This window comes from Hyperolius riggenbachi, chromosome 1, assembly GCF_040937935.1.
Source record: "Hyperolius riggenbachi isolate aHypRig1 chromosome 1, aHypRig1.pri, whole genome shotgun sequence".
Taxonomy (NCBI): Eukaryota; Metazoa; Chordata; class Amphibia; order Anura; family Hyperoliidae; genus Hyperolius; species Hyperolius riggenbachi.
This window is the reverse complement of record NC_090646.1, coordinates 522,417,766-522,439,078: the sequence shown is the minus strand read 5'-3', so window position 1 is coordinate 522,439,078 and position 21,313 is coordinate 522,417,766. Positions and strand designations below refer to the sequence as shown.

The window sequence follows — 21,313 nt, the reverse complement described above, 5'->3', positions numbered from 1 at the left end:
CTTCAGCTTTTTTTTCAGCCTTCTATTACCCTTTAAAAATGATGCAAACACATATGTATGCTACAGGGTTCTACTTTCTACAAACACAACAAAAAAAACAGGTAAAATACTGTAGCCCATGCTTAAGAAAAAAAACTTGTTTACTGTCAAGTTTTCCACAGGCTAACTGTAAAATGTTTAAAATGCTAAGTTCCCATTTACACTTAGGGCCGGTTTCCACTACTAAATGATGTGAATGTGGCTACCTAGCTGCATCACTTCCGCATCTCACGATGTGGAAGTCAATGCAGTGTTCTCCCCAGAATTTTTTTCCAGCCGGGTGGTATGAAAAAGTAGCCGGGTGGGTCGGCACGGGGAAATTTAGTGGCCTGCGCAAGTTAACTGAGAACGCTATGCTGCCCTACCGCAGCATAGCGTGTGCTCGTCTCTCTATTGCTGTCCACTTTTACTGTTTAGTTTCCTGTTGCATTGGTCGTGGGGTATTGAAGATAGTGTGCAGGGGCCACATACAATCATTTATTAAAAGAAATGTCCAAGGAGTTAAAAAACAAAGATCTACTTACCGGGGGCTTTCTCCAGGCCCTGGCAGCCGTTCTATGCTCTTGCCGCAGCTCCGGTATCCCGGGATTTCCTCCGTTTCAGATGGCGACCTCGCCTGTCTGGCAGTACTGCGCTTGCGCAGAACGCTCCAGACCGTGTGAGCGCAGACACCAGGGCGCAGTAGATGCCGACCCGGCGAGGTCGGCATCGCCAACGGAGGGGCCTGGGACACCAGAGCTCTGGCGAGGGCACAGGAGGGCTGCCAGCGACTGGAGGAAGTAAACCTTTGTTTCTTTAACTCCTAGGACATTTCCTTTAATATAATATAATCTGCATACTTGGCCCTTCCACACTATCTGTAATATTACACAACACCCCCATTTACCCCCCCCCCCAGCACCCCCCACCCCCTCGCGATATCGTGCACATCAAATCATATCCATGGTCAGCCAGTGAACATTGAGAGAGAGACTATATTATACATTATTATTATTGTACACACAATCTGCAGGCTTTGATGTTCACTGGCTGACCATGGATATGATTTACGCACGCAAAATCTGCAGGCTGTGATGTTCTTCTATATACATATATAATCACAGCCTGCATATAGAAACTGAGTCAGCTTCAGCCGTCAGTGAATGAACTATGCGCATACCTCTGTCTCAATAGACGTCTCTGTCTACTCTGCACACACAGCTCAGAAACACTGCTTTGCAGTCGGCGGCCAGCGCTGATGGTCACGCCTCTTATTCGCTGAGCCAATCAAAGCACGAGCTCGCCGGAAAGCGCGAGATCTCGTGTGCGGAGAAGCAGCGCATCCTGACTGCCGGGCGGGCACTTGTCAGCGACGAGAGTGGCTCGCGGTGACAGGGACACAGCGTCATCAGCCGCGGGCAGTAATTTATTTTACTTGGGCACGCAAATCACCAGCCGGGCGGAAATTAAACTTACCCGGGCGCTCCGCCCGGCTGATTGATCCTGGGGAGAACACTGCAATGGTGTAGATGGGACGCAGCTGCGGCCGTGCGAGAATCTGCAGCATGCTGCAGATTCACGGATCGCTCTGCACTGCTCCACACAACATGCACGCGGTGGAAACTCTTCCATTGCTGTGCATGTGTTTCAGGGCACCTGCGGTGCGATGCGGCTATGTAGCCACATCGCACCGCTCCTAGTGGAAACGGGCCCTTAATCAGTTGGTACGCTTTTGTTTTCTTCTCCATAGCAGTGCATTGTAAAAAGGATTTCAGTTTAAACGTGTTAAAGAGAACCTGAACTGAAAAAAAGTCAAAATAACCATACACAGGTCATACTTACCTCCCATGTAGTCTACTACTCAATCTCTTTCTCCTCTCCTGCATCCTGTTTGTTCAGTGTGATCAATGGATTTCTAGGTCTTCCATTTTGAAAATGGCCATTACCCCATAACAGCTTCCTGGTCAGCGCACTGTTTAACTGTAATATACCCCACTTGAGCCATAGGGAAACATGGACATTACCTTGCACATTCCGTTGTAACTGACAGCTGCTGATATATTATGCAGGAGAACAGAGGCGCCAAAAGGATAAAAGGAAGCTAAATGAGCTTAAAAACCAAATTCTTGGTAAATAGAGGAGGTAGTGGTGGACTTACCTCCTCCAAGTAGACACACAACGACTGTAGTAAACACAGTCAATATATTTTATTTATGAACTCCAAATATGCAACGCGTTTCGCAGGTTTGATCCCGCTTCATCAGGCAATAACAACGGAGCAATAGCATATGTGGTCAGTAGAAGAGCCAGGCAACAGAGCTCTTCTACTGCCTGGCTCTTCTACTGACCACATATGCTATTGCTCCGTTGTTATTGCCTGATGAAGCGGGATCAAACCTGCAAAACGCGTTGCATATTTGGAGTTCATAAATAAAATATATTGACTGTGTTTACTACAGTCGTTGTGTGTCTACTTGGAGGAGGTAAGTCCACCACTACCTCCTCTATTTACCAAGAATTTGGTTTTTAAGCTCATTTAGCTTCCTTTTATCCTTTTGGCGCCTCTGTTCTCCTGCATAATATTGAGTCCACCCTGGGTGGAGGGTTGAACCCCTTTTTCTCATCTACAGAGAGCGACTTCTTATTCTTGAGTGGGGTCAGGAAAATCTCCCCACCTGCCTTTACAGTGGTTGCCTAATGGTAACCCTGGTTTGTGAGTATTAATATTTACTCTATCTAGTAACCATTTACCAGTACATATTACACTATTGGGGCTCTTGGTGTTCCTTGTTTTTAGCTGCTGATATATAACTGACAGCAACTGGTATATTTCAGTTCTGCCAAAATATTGTCAGAACTGGATGAGATCACTGTAAGAAGAAAATGATGAGCTTCTGAGAGGAACGGACGGTGAGGTAAGTATGTAATATCCATTTGCAGCTACGTAATGTGTTTATTTTAAATAATATTCCTGACTTCAGGTTCCCTTAAAGTGTGAAAGGTGCATAGGAAAACATGAGCATTACTTTGAAAAATCAGTTCTTTCAGTTATAACTGAGAGCAACTGATTACAGTTGAACAGGGCCTGATGAAAACCAGTTTTGTGCTGTGAAGCCATAGTAGCCAAATATTACATATTTTCAGGTGCATTCTCTTTAAAAAGCAAAGCTAAAGAGTGATATCAGTAGCAATTCATAAACAAATGGAGGAAGAATCACAAGACACTTGGCACTAGAATGACAGATATGTGACGTTCACTGGGACACATAGCTATGAAACAATTGCAGAGCTGGTATGCATGGTCAACATGCATTAGAAAGGGTTTCACTGCCTAAGCAGACTGATACATGTGTCAGATGGCAGGACTGGCCTGAAAAGGAAGCAATTCTGTCCCCTGGTATAAATAGATGAAGGCCACATTACTGTTGCTGTATGTGTAACTGCACACTATATGAAACTACATGGATAGCCATTTAATATCAAAAATATAATCATTTCTGTCATTTAGCAAAATTACGGTAAGCTGGTAGTACGGATAACCGCAGATAAACCATGTTCTTTTTATAATGTTATTGCTAGTAACATTTTATCGTATATGGAGTGGAAAGAAATGTACAACAAAAGCACTATTTAATAAAACTGCGCACGGACCTCATAACACAAATTACTAGTGGATTATAATTGTCAGTTTTTATCAGGCTTCGCCTCAAACATTTGTAGGTGTTAAAGGGTGCCAATTAACAGCGCCATTTTGAGCAAATGAGCAGCGCAAGTTAAAAATCCCCGAGCGCACCCTACGTGCGGTAGTGCGGCGTAGCATGCACTCCTACGTTATGTGCGCTCCCTTCAAAGTACTGTCCGATCCTTCAAGCGTGTGATGTGAAGTACCTTTAATGTATTTTTATTGGCCCAAAATGCTGCCTGTCACGTTGCGCATACAATGTAGGGGCTTTGAACCATCTTCGGCCCCAATAGCAGCACGGTACTAGCATACTGGCAGCTCTGGATTGGACAATGGGCCTCTCACTTGCACACAGGACCATTGCCCAATCCAGCCCAACGTTGTATGTACTCAGGGATTTTTGCGCATACGTATGACATCATGCGCATGAAGCAGTGATGTCATTCCATGTGCTCCCGGCCACAGGTGTGCGCTGTAGGACGTGTGGTAGCCCGGCCAGAGCCTGAGCAGTAAGGCCTGACTCGGCCAACCGGAAGAGGATCCCGGGGGGGCTTTTAGGTGAGCTACGGGGGGGGGGGGGGGAGGGGGGCTGGGCAAAGAGGAGAGTGGGGGGGGGGGGGGGTGCGGTGAGCATAAGGACAGGTGGTAGTATATGCCTGCTTCCCCCGTTTCTCCAAACTTTTTGAGCTCTGGTATCCTTTAAGCACTTAGGCCTGGTGCACAGCAAAAACCGCTAGCAGATCCGCAAAATGCTAGCAGATTTTGAAACGCTTTTTCTTATTTTTCTGTAGTGTTTCAGCTAGCATTTTGCGGTTTTGGAAAGCGTTTTTGGTGTAGTAGATTTCATATATTGTTACAGTGTAAGCTGTTACTGAACAGCTACTGTAACAAAAAACGCCTGGCAAACCGCTCTGAAGTGCCGGTTTTAAGAGCGGTTTGCGTTTTTCCTATACTTAACATTGAGGCAGAAACGCATCCGCAATCCGAAATCTGCAGCAGCCCGGTAGTATGCGTTTCTGCAAAACGCCTCCCCCTCTGGTGTGCACCAGCCCATTGAAATACATTACCCTAGCGGATCCGCACTCGCAAGCAGATCGCAAACCGCAGCCAAACCGCTCTGGTGTGCACTAGGCCTCAAAGAGGAACTCCAGTGAAAATAATGTAAAAAAAAAAAAAAAGTGCTTCATTTTTACAATAATTATGTATAAATGATTTTGTCAGTGTTTGCCCATTGTAAAATCTTTTAAATCCCTGATTTACATTCTGACATGTATTACATGGTGACATTTTTACTGTTGGCAGGTGATGTAGCTGCTGCATGCTGTTTTGGCAGTTGGAAACAGCTATTTCCCACAATGCAACAAGGTTCACAGACCGGAAACTGCCAGGTGCCCACTGAAGATCAGTTTGTGAAAAGGAATAGTTTTCTCATGTAAAAGGGGGTATCAGCTACTGATTGGGATGAAGTTCAATTCTTGGTCACAGTTTCTCTTTAAGGAACACAGGTTTACACCCCCTAGTGACCAGGCTATTTTTTACAATTCAACACACAGCAGCTTTAACCGTATGCTGCCTGGCCATACTACATAGCAACAGTATGCTGCCTGGCCATACTACATAGCAGCCAAATGAGTCTGCTCCCCTTTTCTACGTAAAAAAAAAAAATACTATTTAAAATGTTTTGGACTAGCAGCAGCAAAAGAGAGACAGAGAGGCATGTCATTGTGCACATGACATGCCTCAGGGTCCCATTAAGATTTAAATATTCCACCTCAGGTTCTCTTTAAAACCTCCTCACAAGCCTTTTCTCAGGCAGATAACACATTTGGCTTCTATTTACCTTTCATGAAAAAGATGTCTAATGGCCTCCCGCCTCCCTTATAAATTTCTCTGGTGTCTAATAGCCCCCTCACTCCCCTATACAATTCCCTGGTGTCTAGTGGCCCTCCTCTACTCCCCTATGCAGCTCCCTGTTGTCTACAATCTCCCTCCCTCCCCTATACAGTTGCCTGAGGTCTAGTGCTTTCACCCTTTCTCTCCCATATGGCTTCCCTGATGATCTAGGGCTTCATCTTCAATATAGCTTCCCTGGTGGTCTAGAGAGAAACATAATTCAAATAACGGGGAATAAATGGGGAAACCACTTGAGGGCCAAATTTGATGACTCAGAGGGCCAGATTTGGACCGCGGGTCTGGAGTTTGTCATGTATGCCCTAGGGGGTACTTTTTTGCTGCAGGTACAGTTAATAATATCACAGCAGCCACTTTCAAGTATTAAACACACTCGGCACAAGATTTAAAAATTAAAAATAAAGCCTTAAAGAGAACCCGAGGTGTGTTTAAAGAATGTTATCTGCATACAGAGGCTGGATCTGCCTATATAGCCCAGCCTCTGTTGCTATCCCAAACCCCACTAAGGTCCCCCTGCACTCTGCAATCCCTCATAAATCACAGCCGTGCTGTGAGGCTGTGTTTACATCTGTAGTGTCAGTCTCAGCTGCTCCCCCGCCTCCTGCATAGCTCCGGTCCCTGCCCCTGTCCCTTCCCTCCAATCAGCAGGGAGGGAAGGGATGCAGGCGGGGACTGGAGTTCTGCAGGAGGCGGGGGAGAGCAGCAGACTGACACTATAGAGATAAACACAGCCAGCTCTGACAAGCTGTTTGTCAGCAGCGTGGCTGTGATTTATGAGGGATTGCAGAGTGCAGGGGGAGCTTAGGGGGGTTTGGGATAGCAACAGAGGCTGGGCTGTATAGGCAGATCCAGCCTCTGTATGCAGATAATATTCTTCAAACCCACCTCGGGTTCTCTTTAAAAAAAAAAACAAAGTATAGTTTTCTTTTTTATAATGCTATAGAATGCTATTCTGGCAAATATTTACAGCTTTTCCTACGCCTTCATGCTTAATACACTATGATGTTACAGGACATACTGAAGATTATGGCATGCAACAATCAGCCACTACAAGAATATAAAGGTGACCGTACCTTACTGGGCCACTTATTCCAGCACCAAGTTTCTGTGTCCAGTTGATGTTGTATTCTTCCAGTATTGAGGTTTCCTACATGTAAACATAAAGACAAAAGGTTAAAAGGCATTACAGAACAAAATCTGAATGCACTAACAGTAACTTAGCTGCCAATTGTGTTTCTATTAAAAAAATGCTATATGCCAGACTGTTGTAATGATCCTGTGCCTCAGATTGAGTAATTGATATGGAATGAGTATACAGATTAGCTGTTTTAACAAGAGCGTGAACCTACTGGCTACATGCTTGTTCCACGTGAGATTCAAATCAATTAACCGCAAAGATCTGGCTAATGTTAGGCATACATTATACAATTTGTGGTAGGCCAGGTAAATGATCAATGTCTTTCACATACTGAATTGATTTTTTACCTAGTCTCCCACTTTGCACGAGTAGATGCCAAACAGGATTTCATATATTTATTTCAGTGCAGGGTCTGCTAGCCTTTCATTGTCCAATGCAGTACACAGTTATGTGAAACTCAATTGTGCATTGCCACCCACATTCCCCCCCCCCCCCCCCCCCCCACACACTATCCTGGTGCCATCGAACAAGCACATCCATTTAACATTTGGCTGATATTTCAACTGCGATATTTATTATAAAAGCCAAAGTTAACAGATTTTTAGTAGATTTGATATTTAAAGCACACGGGAAGTAAGAGGTATATGGAGGCTGCCATGTTTATTTCCTTGTAAACAATGCTAATTGCCTCTAATACTTTTAGCCATAGACCCCAAACAAGTATGCAGATCAGATGACAAAAACCTGACAGGATTAGATACACCACTTGACATTATTAGCCCTATATGCTTAAAGGGAAGTGGAGGTGAGAGACACACGGAGGCTGACATATGGTGGTAAACCTCGCAGCACTACAGTCAACAGGATCTAATTAGGCCATGTGCCAACAGACAGTTTATTGTATATGTTACGGCCACTTCGCATTCTGGCCAGCCACTTCGGGTTCTGTCCAGCCAATGTGCGAAGTGGCCACAGCGCAGCGGCCAATGTTAGAAATGTAATGATTACACTAACTTCATTGTATTTTACGGCCATCTCGCTGCGGCCAAATGTATTACAACTTGGTTAATTTAATTAAATATAGCCGGCAGCAATGTAATAGATGAAGCCGCCAGCTTTCGCACTGCCTCCTCCTCCTCCCACCTCTCTCCTCTCCCTGCCTTCTATACAATACGGAGCAGCCGGGGACACGCGTGTCAGCGAGAGTCGTTCGTCGCGGCGGGGGAAGCAGAACAGGGAGGATGCAGACATTGCTTCTGCCAGCACCCCCTCTGCAGGAACGGCAGGATTCCCCCGCCGCGACGAGTGACTCTCGGTGACACGCATTTCCTCGGCTGCTCCGTATTGTATAGAAGGCAGGGAGAGGAGTGAGGCAGGGGGGGGAGGAGGATAGGAGGCATCTATTACATTGCCCCCGGCTATATTTAATTAAATTAACCAAGTTGTAATACATTTGGCCGCAGCGAGACGGACGTAAAATACATTGAGTTTAGCGTAATCATTACATTTCTAACATTTGCCGATGCGCTGCGGCCACTTCGCTCATTGGCCGTCCAGAATCCGAAGTGGCCACACTTCGGGTTCTGGTCGTAACATATATAAAATACGGTACCTTACTTACATTAGTAACTGTTATTCCACAGCCTCTATCATCTTGTAAAGCAGCTCAGTTAACTGTACTGCTCACAGTAACTAATCACAGAGAGTAGTGTAGTATGGATACAGTGGCGCCAGGAGGATAAAAAGATCTAAAACGTTTAAAATGAGGAGGTAGTGGTGGACTTACCGCCTCCTGGCAGACAAGAAAATGTGGATCAATTTTCAGCAAAACAATTTACATACATCAGTAAAATACAACGCGTTTTACAGTAGTGACCCGCTTCCTCGGGCAATAAGATGGAGCATATACAAAAACAGGTCTGGTACTATGCCAAGCGCCTCTGTTCTTTGGCATAGTACCAGACCTGCTTTTGTACACGCTCCATCTTATTGCCACTCCCACAAAACCTGTTGTATTTTACTGGAGTATGTAAAATTTTGCTGAAAATTGATCTGCATTTTCTTTGTCTGCCCGGAGGAGGTAAGTCCACCACTACCTCCTCACTTTAAACGTTTTAGATCTTTTTATCCTTCTGGCGCCTGTATCCATACTACATTATACATATCCACCCTAGGTGTAAGGTGTTACCCCTTGTTTCCTTGATCTACAGAGAGTGACTTCTTAATCCTGAAAGGGGACAGGTCTAATCTCCCCACCTGCTTTTACAGTGGTTGCTTATGTGGTAACCCTGACTAGTGAGTATACTGCACATACTCTTTCCACACACCTTCATTTACCAGTGCATACTACACTATATTGGGCTCTCGGTGTCCCTCTTTTGTTAATTACAGTGTGTACTGTACTGGCAGCAACAAATTTACTGTGCTTCAGTGAAAGATACCTTCCAATCACTGGATCGTAATGACATTAGTGTCTCATGAATATACTTTACCATTAAGTCTTTGACTAGCATGGACGGATACAGCCATGATGTGTACTTGAAAGGGTTCTCGGGGGGGGGGGGGGAGTTTGAATAAAAACAGACACTTACCTGGGGCTTCTATCAACCCCCTGTAGCTGTAATGTCCCACGCCGTCCTCCAACGATCCGCCGTTCCTGCCGCCGGCACCTGGTCTAACGCGGCATCCCATTCAACTGTGGCCATGCGTGTGCACGCTCCCGTGCACGTCATTGGAAGCTTACTGCGCAGATGCACTACAAGAAAACTTCGTACTGCGCAGTAAGCTCCCGATGACGCGAACGGGAGCGTGCATTATTTGTCATTTTAGACGAATATTTGCCCGGTGCCGGCGGCAGGGAACAGGTGATCGGAGGAGGACGGCGCGGGACACGACAGCTACAGGTGGCTGATAGAAGGCCCAGGTAAGTGTCAGATTTTATTTTGAAAACCCCCCCAAGAGAACCCTTTTAAGTACCCATCATGTCTGTACCAGTCACTAGAAACCATTGACAAGAACAACCATGCCATGGCAACCAAAGTATTATATACATACTGTACATACATACAAACATACATACATGAATACATACACTTAAAGGGGCAGTATTGCAAAAATAGTCCTTTTTACTTCATTACATATAAGTTATGTACAAGTGGAGTAATACTTTAAACACGTTTAGTGGCTGAACAAATTTAATTAGTACACTGGCATTACCTATTTGAAGCAAGGGAGCCACGTCAGAAGAAACATTTACTGACGCCGATTTAGACAATACCATTATGCTGTAGGAGGCAGCTAAGTCAGCTGTTTGGGGTGGCATTATATTTCCCCCTTGAGACGTTAGAAATAGGATCCTCCACTCTCGTGCAGTTCCCCCAGCTCATGTGAGCCGCGTGACGTCACCGCACTTCACAGATCCTAATGCTGCCTGCCGAGGCCCGTTCACCGATGCGGGCAAGGACACGGACACCTATTGCAGTCCATTGCTGTGGTTACCAGCTTTCAGCTCTGCGCAGCATTGTGGCAGCAGCACGGAGCAGCCAGGAGTTGTAGCTGTGTCCTGCTAGCATTTAACATTACGATTAAAGTTGTTGTTTTATTCACGAGGCAAGCATTCTTAGAAGGAAAGAGTTACATTTTTACTGCTTTCCTTCTAAGAATGCTTGCCTAGTGAATAGAACAACAACTTTAATTGTAATGTTAGATGCTAGTAGGACACAGCTACAACTCCTGTCTGCTCCGTGCTGCTGCCATAATGCTGCGCAGAGCTGAAAGCTGGTAACCACAGCAACGGACAGCAATAGGTGTCCGTGTCCTTGCCAGCAGCGGTGAAGGGGCCTCGGCAGGCAGCATTAGGATCTGTGAAGTGCGGTGACGTCACGCGGCTCACATGAGCTGGGGGAACTGCACGAGAGTGCAGTTACAAGGTGGAGGATCCTATTTCTAACGTCTCAAGGGGGAAATATAATGCCACCCCAAACAGCTGATTTAGCTGCCTCTTACAGCATAATGGTATTGTCTAAAATCGGCGTCAGTAAATGTTTCTTCTGACGTGGCTCCCTTGCTTCAAATAGGTAATGCCAGTGTACTAATTACATTTGTTCAGCCACTAAACATGTTTAAAGTATTACTCCACTTGTACATAACTTATATGTAATGAAGTAAAAAGGACTATTTTCGCAATACTGCCCCTTTAAAGAGGAACTGTAACCCAGGATTGAACTTCATTCCAATCAGTGGCTGATACCCCCTTTCCCACAGGAAATCTTTACCTTTTCTCAAATAGATTATCAGGGGCATCTGTTTGCTGTCTGTGAACCTTGTTGCATTGTGGGAAATAACAGATTTTTCCAACTGCCAAGAAAGCAATAGCTCCCTCTATGCATAGAACTATCAGAAACAAACATTCCGTACAGATCACCAGGCAGAAACTAAAGATATCAACACTTGTAAAAAATTTCAGAATGTAAATCAGGGAGAGGAAAGATTTTGCAATGAACAAACGCTACTAATCTATAATTTAATAATTTTTTTAAAAAAATAAGCAATTTTATTCAATGTTATTTTTACTACAGTTCCTCTTTAACTACTTTCGGACCGAGCGAGTGCGAATCTACGTCGGGCAGGGGGCGCTGCGGTCCTGACAGGACGTAAACTCTACGTCCCATTGACCGCACGCCCCCGCCCATCTCCGCCGCTCGGTCCGCTCTGCCCCCGCCGCTCGTTGCTGCCCTGCCGCCTCTATGACAGCAGAGCACTGTGAGCCGGGCAGGAGCCGTTTTCATTGGCTCCTGGCCCTGTCATTCATGTAAGCCGCTCTCATTGGCTTACATGGAGTGACAGGGTCAGGAGCCAATGAAAGCGGCTCCTGACCGGCGCACAGCGCTCTGCCGTCATAGCGACGGCAGAGAGAGCAGCCTGCGGCGGGGACAGAGCGGCGTGTTCGTCGGGAGCGGCGGATCATTGCGGCGATTCGTCGGGAAGCGGCGATTTACGGGACCAGCACCCTCTGGTCCTTAAGGGGGCAGAGGGTGCTGGTCCAGAAAGGGTTAAAGAGACACTGAAGCAGAAAACGTTATAAACGTATCATTCTCTAATATTTGCAGTTTACGCACTAGGGCAAACACTAACCGAGAAGGTTGTACCAGGGGAAAAACAAGCAAACACTTAAGGTGCGTACACACATTAGATAAAAGTCTTTGGAAAATGAAAGATCACAGACCAATTTTACCCCCATTCATGTAGTATGAGAGCCATACCTACACAGTCTATTCTATTGAGCTGAACTCCCCATCAGATAGAAATCTTTGCAAGATGCTGAAAACAAGGATGCTGTACACATGCAACAGATCAGTATCTGCAAAAGATCCGTTCCTGTAAAATGCATTCATAATCTATAATATCTGCAGATCTCATACACACCTTGTTTAAAGTGAACCTAAAGTCAAGTGAAAAAAATGAGATTTACTCACTTGGGGCTTCCCTCAGCCCCCTGCAGCCGATCGGTGCCCTCGCAGCTCCGCTCCAATGGTCCAGGACCCGCCGGCGAACACTTCCGGTTTGGCCGTCACCGGCCGACAGGCATGGGAACGCGAGTGATTCTTCGCGTTCCCAGCCTGTATATCGCCCCCTATGCTGCTATTGCGGCCACAACAACTGGGAGCCAGTATGCCAGTGTGATCTTGTAAGTTGCTGGAGTGCGCGAGAGACGCAGTTTGTTTTTATTTGGAGCTGACATATTGCGCGATGAATTTTAATCTTTTTATTAAAGGCCATTTTATGATCTGAATTGGATATGATCACTGAGCTCCCTACGAGTTTCATCACCAGGACTCAGGGGCTAGCGTTGCCAGTACACCAGCCACACATATACGCTCTCCTTCCGCTCAGTCCCCGCCTATTAATACCAGTTCCGCCCTCAGCCTTGCCATTATCACTCGCCTTACAATGTGACATTATAACAGGTATAACTGCCCATATAATTACATATCATCCTATATTAAACCAATGTGAACATTCTTATCTTATATTGCACATAATAAATCTACCTATCACCACGTTGCATTACGGCATTACGATGGGGAATACTTTGTGCAAAAGTAAGGCTGTGCTATGGGGGCTAAATTTGCCCCCAGCGTAGCAAATTTATATATGGGGCAGTGGGAAGAGATAGTCCTGGTGAGGGATTCACAACAAAGAATAATACATTGGTCCCATTTTTTAGATGACTTGATATTTATCTGGAGGGGTCCCAGAGAGGAATTGGACATGTTCTGTGGTGAGATAAACCTACTTTGGGAAGAAATAGAGCTTACTTTCACAGTTAGTCAAAATAAGTTGCAATTTTTGTATTAATTTAGAATTATGGAAAGGGGATGGGAGATTGGTTACTAAAACCAATTTCAAACCCACTGATAGGAATGGGTATATCCCAATGTCCAGTTGTCATCATACTAGGTGGTTGAAAAATATCCCTAAAGGGCAATTTACCCGGTTAAAAAGGAACTGTACTTTCCAACAAGATTAGGACAGTCAGAGTAAAATCCTAGTCGAACGGTTTGTGGAAAAGGGTTATTTTATTAAGTAGGATGTTAGGATCCGCACCATCTAAAATCAGAAAATGTATTCAAATTTCTTAAAATCCATAACAGGCATTAGCAAGTGTGAGCCTGAGTATAGCTCTTTCTTCAGATGGTAAACACTGTTGTGTGTTGCCTTTACCATCTGAAGAAAGAGCTATACTCAGAAACGCCGTGCGTCATGGTGACCCGGCTCACACTTGCTAATGCCTGTTATGGATTTTAAGAAATTTGAATACATTTTCTGATTTTAGATGATGCGGATCCTAACATCCTATTTGATAAAGTACCCTGTGCACTCCAGGGTTGATCACTGCACATCAAGTTCCTATGGTGCTGTCACAATTGAAATACTATTGTGGAAAAAAGTTATAACAGGGGGATGGTGGAACAGGTGGCCACTGAGGTGGGGGGTTTGAAGGGGTGCTTTGATTAAGGAGACCCAGAGGCCCGTATCTAACCAACATGAGTATGCCCTTCAATTGGGGTTCAATCAGCAGTATAGGCAGGTGGAGCGGGTAGTTAATAAGCACTCGAACATAGTCAAGCACTCGAACATAGTCAAATTAGATGGAGTACTAGGTAAGTATCTGCCAAACAAACCTTCATTTATAGAAAAGCCCCCAATCTGAGGTCCTAGGTGGTTACAAGCTATACAGATCCGCCACCAAGACCATCAGGGACTGATTTACTAGGTCAAAAGGGTTTCTTTCCCTGCAGGAAATGCAGGGGATGCTGTGAGGCCTGCCCAGTTAGGGGTGATCAATTTGTGGGAAGGAACTCAGGTTATGTGTATAGGCTGAGGCAATGCATTACATGTTCGTCCTCTGGTGTGGTCTACATTCTCTGGTGCCCGTGTGGCCTGGAATATGTGGGCCGCACCACTAGGGCTTTACACAAGAGGATTGGTGAGCACTTGTACAACATTTCTAGGGGTTTTGAATCACAGTGTATCTAATCACTTCAAAAAAAATTTCATGGATGCAACCCGTCTTTATTAAAGTTTATGGGTATTAAAAATCGGTACCTAAATGGAGTGGTTCAAGTAAACAGGAATATCTCGAGGGCCGAGGGTAGATGGATTTATAATTTGGGGTCTTTTGCACCTACTGGATTGAAGATTGAATTTGATCTAAAGTGTTTTAATGTAAATTATTGAAAATGAGACATGTAGGAATAGAAGTTAGGTATTTGGCCACAAGATGGCACTAGTGTAGGTGTAGTTACTGCCCTAATGCAACGTGGTGATAAGTAGATTTATTATGTGCAATATAAGATAAGGATGTTCACATTGGTTTAATATAGGATGATATGTAATTTATATGGGCAGTAATACCTGCTATAATGTCACATTGTAAGGCGAGTGATAATGGCAAGGCTGAGGGCGGAACTGGTATTAATAGGCGGGGACTGAGCGGAAGGAGAGGGTATATGTGTGTCGCTAGCCTACTGGCAACGCTAGCCCCTGATGAGTCCTGGTGATGAAACGCGTAGGGCGGAGCCAGTACGCCTGACGCAGGTCACGTGATCGGTATGTGGAAGTCGGGGAAGTGCGGGAGCTGGGAGAGAGGGACACCGCGAACGGCTGTTGGAGACCCAGCGCATGTGGACCCGTGAGACTTGCCGCTGACACGCTAATTCATCCCGGTGGGATCTTGTAAGTTGCTGGAGTGCGCGAGAGGCGCAGTTTGTTTTATTTGGAGCTGACATATTGCGCGATGAATTTTTATCTTTTTATTAAAGGCCATTTTATGATCTGAATTGGATATGATCACTGATGTTCTGAGTGATACATATATGCTTATGCGAGATTGCCACCTGTATCATGGTGGTGTACATCTGGTGAGCCTTTTTTGAGCCTTAGGGTGGTGGGCATCACGTGTGAGCACAGTTGATCACCCACACCTGTGTTGTGGAGTGTGATGTATGATTAACTTATCAGTATTACGCTATGTGAGGTTGTTCTTATAGGTTCTTCTATTTTGGAGAAGCGCACAGTGGAGTGCATGGCACCTAAAGATTACATCTTTTGCATATATAACAAATGGAGTTTCTTAAAGAGAAACTCTGACCAAGAATTGAACTTTATCCCAATCAGTAGCTGATACCCCCTTTTACATGAGAAATCTATTCCTTTTCCCAAACGAATCATCAGGGGGCGCTATATGGCTGATATTGTGGTGAAACCCCTCCCACAAAGAAATTCTGAGTACGTACACTTGGCAGTTTCCAGTCTGTGAACCTTGTTGCATTGTGGGAAATGTATTGTATTATGCCTAATACACACGGTACAATTTTCTGTGTGACAGATTGATCCGATTGATAAAATCAGTCATATCCGATATTGCTCCTGATCGTTTCGGTGCTCGATTTCTCATAGCAGTGAACGTAAAAAAAGATAAGAAAAACGAATGAAGATACAAAAGAGAATCGAGCGCAGAATCGTGTGGAAAAAACGATCGGGTCGGAAAAATTGCACGGAAAATCTTACCGTGTGTACCCATCATTAGACTTATGTCTTTGCTCCTAATGTTTTATTTCTTAGCTGTACTAGACATAAAAATCATCTTTTTTTTTTCGCTTCAGTGTCTCTTTAAGGGCCTATTTCCAGTACACCTGAGTCCAGGTCAAATCTGCAGCGTTTCCCCGCATATGAGTGGGGGCTGCTGGGAAACACTGCCTAACAAGTGACTGCGGAGCGTAGTCTGGATGGCATGCTGCAGATTTATGCAGCACGTAGATTAACTCCAAGGTCTGTCCGATTCCCCGCAGCCTGGTCAGCTCCCGCCAATCTGCAGCCTGTCCAATGCCTGGTAAGCTACCAAATCACAATAGCAGTGACTGGTGGCAGAAGACCTTTACAGGTATGCGACTTCTGCATGTCTGTGGACACAAAGGAATGGAGGAGGACACACAGGGACATAAAAAGGACAGAGGGACAGAATGAGACACAGAGGGACAGAGGAGGATACAGAGCAGTACACGGGGGACACAAAAGGTACTAGGGGGACATGAGGTACAAGGGGACATAAAAATTGGGGTGAGAAGATCCACAAGATGCCCCTGCATCATGGATTCACCAGGTTTAGTATATTTTTTTTCCCTGTTTTTTTTGTTCTCTAAATCTAGGTGCGTCGTATGGTCCAAAAAATACGGTAGATCGATAAAAAAAAAAAACAAAAAAAAAAAAAACACCTTTTTGCCTACCGCACTATTAGTGGGTGTGGTTATAGATAATGGCAGTTGGTGCTGTCTGGTTTCTTTTATTGTAGTAGTAAAGAGGATTACGTGTAGGCTCATTGTTGATCAAACATTAATAAATTCCATGGCAAATATCAATTATTTCTTGATCTCTCTTCTATGTTTTAACGTCTCAATTTGCAATGTATTGATATATTTTAGGACTTACTAATAATTTTCGGCAAAGTTCCTATTTAAGGTGGCATTAAACACACATACACACCAGGTTCATGCCCATCAGCTGCTGCATGTGCCACCTGACAGTAGCTGCCACCCCTCCGCTCAGTACGCTAGTCCCGCTTCCGCATCAGGCTGATGCGGAAGCGGGACTAGCGTACTGAGCGGAGTGGCGGCGGTGAGGCAAGGCACGAGACGGCATCCATCACCATCGAGCGCGCGGCAGAGGTGTAGTTGAGCCAACACCGGAATTGGAGCCTGCCAGCCTGGCCACCATTACGGGGGAGAGCCCATCGTAGAAATTACTATATGCGCTTATGAAACCCACATGTGAGTGCAATTGGGTTTCATCAATAAACTTTTTTAGCGGTATTATACTATATGGAGTTTTTTTTATTGAGGTACGGTGATAAAAATATAGCAGAAGTAGAAGAGGCTCTTGGAGGAAGAATCTTGATACTGGTTTGGCCTGAGAGGTGGGGGACGACCCAGGAACGGTCCCAAGGCTCATAAAGACCATTGATTGGTCATTGATTGCAGTGAGCGGCACACAAAGGGTGTTGGTGGTGGTCCATCCCTGTGTGAAGAGCTGTAGGCCTCTAATGACCCCAGCAGGAGCAGAAGCCATATTGGATTGAAATGAATCATATTTTATGGACTATGATAGGGGACTTTTAATTTGTATCTTATTGCTTATGCACCTCTAGTATAGAGTGGATATATTGCTGGTACATCATTTTTATCCTATATATATTTTATTCCAAACCGTGAGCGCTACCTCTTGAGTTGTGTTTTATAGTAACCATAGCAGTTTGGGTCCTGGGACCACAGTGGGGCCTAAGTTTGACTCCATCCTGCTCCCTGTAGCAGCCAGCAACCTGCACTTAAAATTGAGCAGCACAGCAGTGTTAGATGTGGAGCCTATGGAATGATGACAGGATCCTCTGTCAGAAGTAATGCAATTTCCTGAATTACACATGGTAGCACACAAATAAGTACTGGCAACTGCTCTTTTTACACCCTCAGGACATGGGCAAACAAATTTGTGCCCACACTGCTCCCTGCCATTTTATCTGTCTTTGCTTTCTGAAGACATGGGCCGGTGTTTTTGCTTCATCTTTGCTTTTTTGATTTTGCAGTTGGTTATTCGGCCAAGATTCAGCCCCCCCCTCAGGTTACTACAATAGGACAAGACTAGTTTGGTGTGGACGATCCCCACTACAGTGGTCTCTGTGGTCCAGTCTCTGTTTTTGATCCCTCGCTGGCACCTTGTTCCAAGAAATGGCATAAGTGGGGCTGGCACAGCAAGAACTAGGGAGAAGCCTATGTCCAAGAATGGAAGAATGGTCGATAAAAGTCTCTGCTACTTCCAGAATTCATAAATTTGGTGGGGCCCATTTGCCCCCGATGATCTAACGGTAGTTTACATCCAAACAGCAGCAATTCTGACATCCATTCATGTAAAGAAATTCAAGCAGAAACTCTTCTAAAAAAGGACAAGCTCAATGGCCGCAAGAATTGTGAATGTGCTATAAATAAGGGGTGCTATGGTAATGTGTAATTTTTTTTTAAATTTAAGTAGCTTTTGATTCCAGTAAATATGACTTCGTAATTCTGAAAATACAACAAATGACCATTTTCCATTTTTTGCAACTTTTGAAAGACCCGGCAGGATGAATTTAGACTAGCATGTGTGTTTAGACTATTATCCTTTGTGTTGAGAAAGGTGCACGGGGAGATCTTAGCCTCTTAGTGGCAAAAGAGGAGGGCCTGGTTCACTGTACTCCTTTAGTTACCACAGCAGGAATCTTGGAGACAACATCTTCCTCTAGTTCATTTAAACTTTCTTTTACCTGAGTGCCTGGATCCTGAGTGGGAGATATTAAGAGCTAAGGAATGTTTACAGAGAGTCATAAGTACCATCCTAAAATGTCAACCTGTTTCACAAGATTAATGGGATGGTATGGACGATTTACACATCCTAGTGCCAGAGTACCAATTAGTCAAATGAATTATTTCCCTTAGTCCTTGAATTCTTTCAGTGTTCTGCTCTAGACATATTTTTGGGTAACCCTCTAAATCATTGTAAGATTCTTCCTTTACAGGATTTGTCTCTCATACTAAGGGGGCCTCATTGGCACACCCTTTCTGTGAATAAGGAGTATGGACAAGACATTTTGGACATGGAAAGATGGCCAGAACCCCTTCTACTAGATTCTCATCTACCTCCTGGGGAGAGAGAGCCATAGCATATGTACATTAGATAGGTCATGCAAGTAAATGGATAAGCCCACTCAGGTTTACAATATACTACTGGGTGGACTTCTTCTGCCAGCAAGAAGGCATTTAGCAAGAAGTTAATCCAGGCAGTGGTCTACCTATAGGAGATCTCCATTATCACTTGCTTGACTCTCCTATTCAGCTGTCCCATGTGATGACTGCAGAAAATCCAAGTTAGACTTCCTTGTAACTATATTATTATGCATCTTATGGCACAAGTCAACTGATCCCTGGTTCCATTTTTTGTGAACGCTGGGGCACATCAGATAACAATCTGGTTACGGTAATTCCTCCCTCTATTCTTTAAACTTGAAGTGTGGCTCTTGATGCTCTCCTGAGGCGGAGGTGCAGTACAAGGAAAGGAGGGGGGGGGGGGGATTTCAACACAATATTAGCAATAAACTTCCCCCTTCCCTAACTTTGACTCACTGCATCATGGACCAGCAGTTTGTGGCAACTGCTATCCTGACATCAGGTACCTAGTAATATTTTAAATAGTTAACAAGTACTGACTATAGGCTGTGCAGGAGTTCACTATTTACAAAAATCCAGTGATGAATCAGGCCCTTGTTTGAGTTTTTTTGTGTGTTTTAAACAATCGATCAAACACTGTTTAGGAATTGCTTTTTAAGATCGACATTGGTGGGCTACTGGTGGAATTAGAGCCCAACTGTTTCTTCCCATAGCTTGTACTGACTAAGCAGCATAAAGCTAGCAATGGAAGTGGCCAGACCCATCCTCCACCAGAAGTCAATTGACATATGATGTAATAATGAGTACATAACGACATGCAGGTAAATGATAGATACCTATAATACATCACTAGTTTACCTGATCTATTAAGACTTCTAATAAAGTACAGTGGCCTTTGGGGCAGGTAAGCAACCGACAGTAAGCTAAATTAAGGCTCGGTCTATACTTGTCCAGTTGCAGATCGGATCCATTTCAAATGGATCAGATTTTCTAAAAACTGATGCAAAACTGATCAGTTTTATAAAATGTTCTCCTTTTGTATACGTTTCCAGTCCGTTTAAAACGTATGTCCTTTCTTCATGTGTGTTTCTATTGGATAAGAGATTATGTTGAGGGGAGGAGCAGGCAGTAGGCAAGCCCTTGTTGCCTCCGTTTTGTGTGCAAAAGTTCTCTGTGTAGGGAGATCCGTTTTTGTGTAGCCTTTCACTACCCCTCCGTGTAGCCGTGCTACGTGAAATCTCATCCGGGGTCCGTGATGTCCTGACAAGTACGGACTCTACGTTCAGTTTTTCAAAACAGATCCCCCGGATCCGTTTTTTTAATTGGGTGAAGACAGCTGCTATTTTTAACATTGGTATCAGTGTTCCCAGCTTTTGTACAGGCCCCCCCCCCCCCCCCCAAAAAAAAAAAGGATTCACGGATACGTTTTTACAAAAAGTATGAACCGGCCCTAAGACTAGATTGAATAAAACTGCATCTCTTGACATTTTATTAAATAGACAGTAGCAGATGGAATAGGAACACGTAATTATACTAGCTACTTATAACACTTTTGCACAAAAAACAAGCTCCTATTAGCCTTTTCTTTTTTATCCCATTGCTGGCCTAGCAACACAGCTAAGGATCCTTCAGGCATTGGTGAGATTTAGCTGTGTGAATGAGGAGAGCCAGCCTACTGGCAATCTGTAGTTCCCTCTGGCTGGGATCGGTCTCCACATTGAACCTAGGAGTCCCTGTAAGCATGACAGCCCGGAATCACAGGTAGTACATAACAATAGCAGAGGTTCCGTGTGTGCTGAAATTACAAGCAGTATTGGGAGTGGAAAGACTGAACAAGGAAGAGGGAGTACTGCATAAAAATGACATGAGTCCTGGGCCTGCTGCTCAGGCCAACTCTTGGACAAGGTAACTCAGGCAATGGAAAAAATAATAGTGAATCCATTAATAAACTGCTAAAAATAAGGCGTGGTTGGATACACTGACTTAATACATCAGTTAAATACTACTCCATCCTGCATTTCTAAAAGGAAATTAGCAATACTGCTCAGAAAGGAGGAAATGACATAGCCATCTGGGACATAAATCATAACAGACTGACAGTATTTTATGACATGCAGTGTGAATGATCCAAAACTGTTCTGTTTGTATTCATACTTATAGTCTGCTAACATTCAAATGCAAATTAAGAAATGTACATTTGTACATAGCTATACAAAAGACAGATTTTAGTCATATGGCTGGATGTCAATTTGAGGGAAAACCGGTACATTTGAGTCAGAGTACTTCCTAAGAAAAAAAATAAACCAGCAATGC

The 21,313-nt window shown here is 44.4% G+C and overlaps 1 protein-coding gene across 2 annotated transcripts in view; it reads right to left on the bottom strand.

Moving 5' to 3' along the window:
• The window catches only part of MAPKAPK5 (MAPK activated protein kinase 5), a 75,595-nt gene that overhangs the window by 40,000 nt on the left and 14,282 nt on the right, over window positions 1-21,313 (bottom strand). For both annotated transcript variants that reach the window (XM_068245691.1, XM_068245702.1), the window contains exon 2: window positions 6,685-6,758. In XM_068245691.1, coding sequence (XP_068101792.1) covers window positions 6,685-6,758 — 74 coding nt within the window. The remainder of the gene's footprint in view (window positions 1-6,684; window positions 6,759-21,313) is intronic.